This window comes from Malaya genurostris, chromosome 2 (assembly GCF_030247185.1).
Source record: "Malaya genurostris strain Urasoe2022 chromosome 2, Malgen_1.1, whole genome shotgun sequence".
Classification (NCBI taxonomy): Eukaryota; Metazoa; Arthropoda; class Insecta; order Diptera; family Culicidae; genus Malaya; species Malaya genurostris.
Window position 1 is genome coordinate 25,374,812 of NC_080571.1, and position 9,190 is coordinate 25,384,001.

Sequence of the window (9,190 nt, forward strand, 5' to 3'; positions counted from 1 at the left end):
ATTTGTGTTTGACAGTTTGTGATAGCCGATGTCGACTCCATTGCAGAGTTGCCAGGTTCTTGCTGTTTGTATACTGTTAACGTTAATGGGAGTGCATGCAATACGATTGGAACAGCTACGCACATCATCAGATCCGAATGGATTTCGAATCAATTCCGAATCGGCGAGAAATTTTCATTCGGAATTCCATGTGGAATTCCGCATCAATTCCAACTCCAGTGCAACAACCGATTCCGAATGAATTTCGCCTACAAACGGTTGATTCGGAAATCTGTCGGAATAGAGTGAAAAGATGCGGACTGAATTGTCAATTCGTTTTCTTCTTCTTCTTTCCCGATTTTGCACGTTTTCGTGCTGATTTTCAGTTTATTTTTAAATGAAAACATTACATAACTTAATATACAAATTTAAATCTTCATGTTTTTCGGATATACAGAACTAGTGAATAACCAGTTCTTCTTAGAATTCCAACATAAACTGTTGAAACTCACTGGAAATTAACAAAACGGCCTACCTTACTCAGCATCATCCATTCCTCTAGCTGGAGTGTAGTGAAATGGCTTAAGTCGCCAAAATTAACACATTCATAAAATGAGCGAACAATCAATGACATTTATAATGTCACTGTCAATCGGGTTGATCGAGCTCCCAACTCAGGCGAAAATTCTAGCACTGAACCGATCGAGCACTGAAAAATCATGCAGTCGTTAGTGCCGAGTTTTGTTGTGTTAGTGTGAAATTTAAGCGACTTAAGCCATTTCACTACACTCCAGCTAGAGGAATGGATGATGCTGACTAAGGTAGGCCGTTTTGTTAATTTCCAGCGAATTTCAATAGTTTATGTTGGGATTCTAAGAAGAACTGGTTTTTTACTAGTTCTGTATATCCGAAAAACATGAAGATTTAAATTTGTATAGTCAGTTTTATAATGTTTTCGTTTAAAAATAAACTGAAAATCAGCACGAAAACGTGCAAAATCAGGAAAGAAGAAGAAGAAGAAGAAGACGAATTGACAATTCAGTCCGCATCTTATCACTCAATTCCGAATGATTTCCGAATCAACCGGTTGTAGGCGAACCGGTTCATTCGGAATCGGTTGTTGCACTGGAGTTGGAATTGATTCGGAATCCATTATGATTTCCACATGAAATTCCGAATGAAAATTTCTCGCCGATTCGGAATTGATTCGGAATCCATTCGGATCTGATAATGTGGGCATGATTGAAACATATACCACAGATAACAGATATACAGGCTCATATAAGAACTGTGTGTAAAATTTTCTCAATCAGTGTGGCGAACATTTGCAGATGTCACCACGATCGACACGAGGTGCACCACGATTTGGGTGCGGCTTTCACTGAGCCATAATTTTGGGTGCAATATTCACTTCACGCTAGATTTATGTTTTGCTGTTCGTTAAAATGACAAGTTTATTTTTTGTTTTAATACGATCGAGTTCTCGTGTGATTTATGCGACATGGGAATAAAGTGGTCTTGAACACTTAGGGAAATCGTGTGATAAGTGTTAAAATTGTTGTTGTTGGAATATTTCTATATAAGGCAGGATGATTTTGTTATCGTTCCGGAACGTAGTGAAACGTTTTGAAAGATCGCGGCGAACAGTCGAGTAGGTGGCAGTAGTGTTTCCAACGTATAACAAATTTGAAATTTACACAGCATTTTGAAAAATTTTCTACGAGTCTGTGTATCTGTTATCTGTGCATATACACATGTCGGACTTAAACACGTTCAGTGAGTTTTATATAGCGTTTTAATAAGTGTTACGCACAGCTCCCTTTCATTGCTATTCCTCGCCGGTACCGGTCACATGCAAGGCCACCGAGAGGGAAAAGGGAATTCTCCCGAGACCGGACATATTCAGGAGCCCGGAAATTCGAGTATTAAAAATTATTATTCATAATATAAATTTAAAAAATAAAAACATCTGACATGTGAATTATTTTGTAAGTTAAGTCGAATCGGTGGCAGTACCCAAGTAACCACGACGCATTATAAATTCACTTTAATTCAGCTTTAAAAATTCGAGTAAAATTTGATTAAATGCAGCGGAGTTACACATGTTTTTTACAATGCTATTATAAAGCTGAAAAGGGCGATTATCAGACTCTTATAGGATCATTACTCTTATAGTTATTATAAAAGTTTCGTTGCTCCAAAATATAGCATTGAATGTCGATATATGTCACGGCGGAAGGTTGTTCAACAACCTAACCTAAAACGTAACTGAGCATTAAAATAATGCTCAGTTACGTTTTGAATGCAAATTTAATGCACATTGCTTGAAAGTATGTAGCATTAGTGTAATTATACATTAGCAATGTAAAAATAGAGTTGTAAATGTGCAGTGATATGATCCACTTGTACGCGACGGGCAGATTTCCCCCCAGACGGCTGGCTATTTTTGCCAGCCATTTTTGGCGGAACTCTGCCAGAATTCTGGCAAAAGTCTGGCCAAAATGCAACAACCGTATCCGGCAGAGAATTTTGCCTAGCGGTTATTAACAGTTTTGTTTCTGTCGGATTCTTGCCATACAAGATTGGCAGAACAGTTTTGAATCGGTTCTACATTTTAAGCGTCTTGGTTTTATTTTTTCAATAAAAGATACATATGAAAGGCAATAAGTTATTGCCCTTCATATATACTAATCATGGAAAATGTTATTGTCAATAACATTGCTTGCTCACTACCAAACATACCCATATTTCAATCTCATTTAGCTCGTCTCAAGATTCGTTTGTTTTCGCACATGTGGGATTGACGAATATCAAATAAAGTCGAATAAAAAAAGAAAAAGGAGGGAAACAAACAAGACACGTACGGCGTGATAATGATGCAATTTCGCTTGGACAATTTTGACAGCAGCCGGAATGCAGCCAGCCTTCTGACGGTTGCAAGAAATCCTCACAAGCGGGAATATATATGGTTACTTGGGTAGCGAGCTCATTGTTTCCAACGTATAGCAAATTTGGAATTTACTCCGGATTTTGAAAAATTTTGTTCGAGTTTGCATATCTGCTAGAACTAAGTAATGATGATAATTTTCAGATTTTGCTTATAGATTTGAGCAAAATATTATTTTTTTCTTTTACGAGAAAATTGAAATAAAAAATTCGATGAAGAGAGGTTGGGTCAAGGCCTGGGTGTTTCTCGGGTGTTCTTATGGTTGGTTGAAGATTTATCCTATTCATCTGTAATTCTTTGCCTTGCTCATATAGAAAAGCTATGCAATCACTGTGAAGACCGAATTTTGAACCGAGGTCCGCAAGGCCGAGTGTCATATACAATTTCACTCAGTTCGACGACAAACCCAACTAACCAACAGTTCGGATAAAAGGGACTGATTTGGCTTAAGCAGCTCTCAAAGTTCATCAATAACATTCTAAGCAGCCCATTTTTAAGTAGTTATCCACACTTGAATGTTCGCGCGTCGCAACCAAACGAACTTCTAAGCTGCTTCTAGAACACATTGTTCAGTTTCTATGCAGCGAAAAAGTTCACGCGGAAATTGTTCTACACTCAAAATAATAATCATGTTATAGTTACGTGAAAAGTTATGTGAATATTTTCCACCCTACTATTCACGTAGGTTTTAATAGACTGGCATTTAAAGCTGCTCAATGCATAATCCAGTAAAAGTTACATGTTTCATAGGAAAAATGTAATGTACTGTTCATATCACATTCACCTATCAGTTCATATCAAATTTAGATACCAGAGAATTATTATTTTATATATTGGTTGAAGTCAAAAGGGAGATATTTCAGATTTTTATATAAATCTATGAAATGAACAATACCATGAAAAATAAAACATTTATTTCAGAAAATTAGCATCGAATTTCAATGGCTGAAAATAAAAAGCAACTAATAACGTCGTGGGATCTCGAATCGACAAGCCTTCAGAAATCGTTTTTGTTGTCACTGCCATCCAAACGAAGCCGAAGTCGAGATCCGAGAACTCCCACAACACTACCGATGCAGGTTAAGGTCGCATTACATGGGTCCAGTGTCTCTAGCTTCATACCGATTTTGAACTCGTTTTTCAGCGGACCAACGGCCTGTTTGAAGCATTCGGCAGGAGCGGGCACACTTCCGGACTCACGCAGGCACTCGGTCCAGTCGAACACATGTACAAAATTGTAATTAAATAGCATTCCTCGCATTTACACTACTAACGTGATTTTTCAAGTGAATCGAACGTGAATTTTTATTTGAGTGATATACTCCGAACTGTAAAAATTGTCACGTGTTTTCTTAAGCATAACATACAGAAGTATCCAAAGCCGCAACGTTTTTAGGGGAGCGGCCAACCAATCCTAGGGACCTTTACTATTTTTTTTTTGTACTCTTTCCGGAGTTCAGCATTTTTTTGCTCACTAATCCATCGTATTTTGCCCCGGTGGCCAAATTTTTTCGGTACGCCACTGAGTAAACGCAATTCATTTTACTCAAATTATGGGGCTTTTAACCGAAAAATTGGTTTAACACAAACTGTGCTACAGAATCCAGTAAATAAAACTGCAATTCATACGGCGAATCCTAACTTCGGTAAATTTAATAATCGAGGAAATTTTGCTATCGAACGGCAAAGAATTTACAACGTGTTCTACGAATGAGATATTGTAGTAATTTCTTGGGGGATTAAAAAACTATATAGAGCAGACAATGAAACATCCGCTGGAAAAAGGTGAACGCTTCATTAAAATTGTCAGTTGGTTGTAATTCAACGTATGAAAAATAGCAACTGTGGAAAAAAGAATTGTTCTCGAAAACCGAAAACTTATTGAATTCACATAAAGTATATAATATGTTTACCGTACTATCCGTTAATATGTCACCGAGCTTACCGAAGAGTGCGGTAGTTTTTGACAAGTCTTCAAAATCAATTACCGCACATAGAGTCAGAAAATTTTTATGGCCCGAAGAGGCGAATGACCTTAAGGTTAAAACCTCTATAATCGAAACAAAAAAAAAATTACCGATCGTTCAGCCGTTCAGCTGTTAAAAATTCGGTAAAAAATTGCTACATTTTCAAGTGTGTATGCATGTGTGCATATAACAAAAATGTGCACTCGATTTCTTCGGAGATGGTTGAATCGGTTTTCATAAACTCAGATTGAAATAAAAAGTCTCTCGGTCCCATAGCTTGCTACACGGATCTAACTTCCGGTTCGAGAGTACCGTAAGAGGGTGCTAAAAATGAAAATTCTATTTTCTCAGAGTCGCATAACCGAATTTATTCAAGTCATATTAAAATCCTAGGACAGGACCAGACAACTGGCTTCTTTTTCCAGAAAAATATTTCTCTTCTTATTCCGGTTGCTCCCTACTGTAAATAATAAATGCCTCGGGATCACTGTTGCCAGTAGAGATAATTATTCATTCTGAAAACTTTCTCCCCTTATAACATGCAATTATTTATCATTTGAAAACGCTTAGACAAATGTTATATCGGTCAAAAATATAGCTCTGGATTCATTTTGATCAGATGTTTGTTTTGAAGAAAACGTTTAGTTGAAACAGCTTAATAAAATTTTTCTAAAACACACAATTTTGGGTAATTAATTTTTGCAGCTTTGTTAACTAAAGTATTCGACATATTCTATTTGAGAAAAATAATAACATACAGAAGTATCCAAAGATTCGGTGCAATTCTCAACCAACATAATCAATATTCTCATCCATATCACACTTCGTGATTTCAGGCTTTCTCTTTGTATTATCCAGTGATTGTTAAATGTACTCGTATACTTTCCGCATTGACAGGACTTAAAAACAAATTGAACTTAAATCCTATTGAAATAAATAATTTTGAAAAGATGACCCGAAAAATAAAATATCCAATATCAAGCTACATTGTTACCGACGATACTGACAACACTTTTTCTACCACCCTGTAGTAATATTGATTTGAACAACTTGTACTTGCTTATGTCAATTTCAACCAATCACGAGCTGGTCCGAAATTGGTCCTAAAAGTGGATTAACAATTGTCAGGTCCTGTCCTAGTTAAAATCGAAAGCTTTTTAATTCCATAGCATGCGATTGAATTTTATCTGGATCCGACTTCCAGTTCCGGGGTAAAATCACAGAGAACAGACATCCAAGCTAGTACGAACTTTTTCAATAAAGTTGTGTAAAGCATACAAGCATTTGCACACATGAATCACCATTGTATGAAAGCTCGAACGCAAGAGCTCATAAGGGATTATAGAACTGCTCGAAGCGCCTCTACAGAAGAATTGCTACTTAATGATCACATTAAAATCTTTACTTGGATGTCTCTCTGCAGTAAAATGTACTAAAAACTAAAAACAAGTGCACTCGATTCGCTGAAAGGCCGCTCGATTAATTACTAGAGTGAAACACAGAACATTCCATCGAAATGCAGAAACACCGTTTCAAACCATAAGACAGCTAGAATACCTGTAACTACAATAAAACGCATTTTAAGTTTGCATATGTATTTTATTGGGAAAATACCAGCTTATTTTTAAATTTCTCTCGCATCCTCAATATGTAGTAAGGGAACGAAAATTTACAAAGCTTATAGTCGTATATCGCCATATGAACTCTGTCCAAAGTCCAGGGCGAGTAGATACGAATTGTACAATGGAAAAGTGTCCGTTCGCCGAAGTAGATATTAGAAAAGGATGGGTGAAGGATGTTGCTCGAGCATAGAGGCTTTTAATCGAACAAACCGAAGCCCATATCGTCATCCTCGGATTCCGATTCTTCCTTTTTCTCCTCCTTAGCGGCAGCAGCAGGAGCAGCAGCGGCGGCAGCAGCAGCCGGAGCAGCAACAGCGGCAAATTTGCTCGGATCCTTAATGAATTCCTTAACCGTTTCGGCTTCCTTGAATTCAACCTCGGTGACGGCAGCGATGGCCAACAGGTTGCGGAATCCGTTGGCAATGCTGTGCGGCACGGATGCCAATGTTGGGTAACCGATCTCGAGCGACACAGCCGCCAAATTGGCCACTCCTGCCTGGAACTTGGCGCGCAAATCTTCCGGTTTGATGTCCAAAATATCAGGCGAGAAGATGGAACCCGAATCGTAAACCTGCTCAATTTGCAAACCGTATGAGAACGGAGAAATGTTCAACATGTTGAGCAGCGTTGCTTCGGAAGCACCAACTTTGTCTCCCGGTCTTAGAATAGGCACATCGTTGATGATTTCAATTGTACCCTTCGAAATCTTGGTTGGGATAGACAGCGCCTGGAAGAAAGATGTTTTCTCCGGGCCCAAGCCAGTATTCTGAGCTGGGATAACGACTTCCAGCGGAGCAATCGCACCGGCACGAGCAGGAGCACGGACCTTGCTTTCCATTAGCTTATCGCGGACTTCTACAAGATCACCTTTAGTGAAAACGAAGCCAACATTTCCACGAATATGGGGCAGCAACTTCTCCAAGTTCTGGTTTTCCTCCAGGTGACCACGGATAGCCTTACGCATCATGGTATTTTTTCCCATCAACACGACAGCGGAACCACGAAGCGAGATACGGATATTCTGCATCTGGCGCGAGCCAACATTGTCGGCACCGACGATGAAACATTTTGGGAACTCGTCGAGCAGTTGCTAGAAGCAAAAAAAATCATCAATGAGTAATTGAACGAATCGGAACAAACATTGAGGTTATGTTATTAGATAGAGACGACTCAGACGTGAGGTTGGTTTAACCATTTTCAAACATTGTATACTTCCTGGGTTCAGCTTTGTTCAAGCAAGGAAGCCAATTATTCGAATACTTTGTTTAATTTCATCACTAAATGTCTCTAATCGCAAATTTTCAAGAATATTGACCGAAGTTAATACGTACCACGATTTTTACGAAATATCCTGCTTTCCAGCTAGCTTTGTCCTCCCTACCCATCTTGAGTTAAATAGGGACTTCCGGAAAGAAATTTAAGAACTACGGAGAAAAGTTTAAAAAATATGATTGAAGTCCTGACATTGTATCAATCACTTTCGTCCATTTTGCAACTTTTCAAGTCAAACACGTGGAAATATACAATCAAACTTTGCAATGCTAATATGAATAGATTGCTCATTCCAGTTAATGAATTAAATTGGTAAAACACAATATATGCACAACAGCATATTTTGAACAAGAAAACTTGAAAAATTGGACATTATAATCGGAAAAAAATCGCTCACCAAAGCCACGACAATTCTATCACTTGTACGTTTACGGACGTAATGAACGAGCTGACGGTTTTGTTCGCTGCAAGAGGAGATGTAGGGTTGGCCCAGTGCTAAACATATGGGCGCATTGATCTACACTGATAAAAATAGGCACAATTGGCACATTGTCGTAAAACTTAAAAGTAGAGGCGCTGCTTGTTTAGCGATGATACTTTCTGCAAGAGCTGTCAAATCGGTAGGAAATTTTTTAATTACTCCACCTTTTCAACGATTTCTCATAAAAACGGACAAATTCATTGAAAAAATTATAGTACAAGTTAAAGAAAAAGTACTTGAATCCCAATACATTCTAGTACTCGAGAAATCAACATAACACTGGTTTCTGTTTAAAAAAATGTTGATCCGAAAAAACCTAACCTTACCCAATTTCACACAATTCTGAAGATTTTCCTTGTTTAATCGTAGCTTACACTAAAAAAAGTAGTAGTAATCACTTTAGAATCGATTTTCTTCGACTCCGAGTGTACTTTTATTGCTGATATCCTTTTGTACTATTGAATGAACGATAAAAATGTTGCAAATCACTACTTCCGATATGAAAATTTTCGAAAGAATCCTCCTTTTCTTGGTTCCATTTTTCATTGGCAGGTGTCGCTACCGGTAAATCAGCTTTGCGACAATGTGCCAATCGATTCATATGTAAATATCACTTCAATTTCATCAGTTTTTTTTAATTTCAATCCCAAAACAAAGCGATTAAATTTTCAACAGTGTGAGATGACCATAAATAACTCAAAACCAAAGTTTTCTAAAACTTTCGGAAGTCAGGCACATATCAGTCCTGATGTACTACTAGACGAGTATAAAAGGTTACCTTCGATCGAGTATCGTTCATCTTTTCTAGTGCCTCAGACGAAACTGGATGTCGAGTTGAGGTTCTCCCACCAATATCAGTAAAAACAAACCAAGTATAAAGCGTGAAACGCTCAATTCATGGTTTCATTTTCTCACGTCGTGC

The 9,190-nt window shown here is 37.9% G+C and overlaps 1 protein-coding gene across 1 annotated transcript; it reads right to left on the bottom strand.

Annotated features, from left to right (window-relative positions):
* Positions 1–6,471: 6,471 nt before the first annotated feature.
* Positions 6,472–8,294, bottom strand: LOC131430219 (large ribosomal subunit protein uL10). The gene is made up of 3 exons (XM_058594973.1): positions 8,185–8,294; positions 7,847–7,939; positions 6,472–7,605 (listed from the first exon to the last, which is right to left on the bottom strand). Exons 2-3 carry the CDS (start codon positions 7,898–7,900, stop codon positions 6,712–6,714), a joined length of 948 nt encoding a protein of 315 aa, XP_058450956.1. The 5' UTR covers positions 7,901–7,939; positions 8,185–8,294; the 3' UTR covers positions 6,472–6,711.
* Between the last annotated feature and the right edge of the window lie 896 nt (positions 8,295–9,190).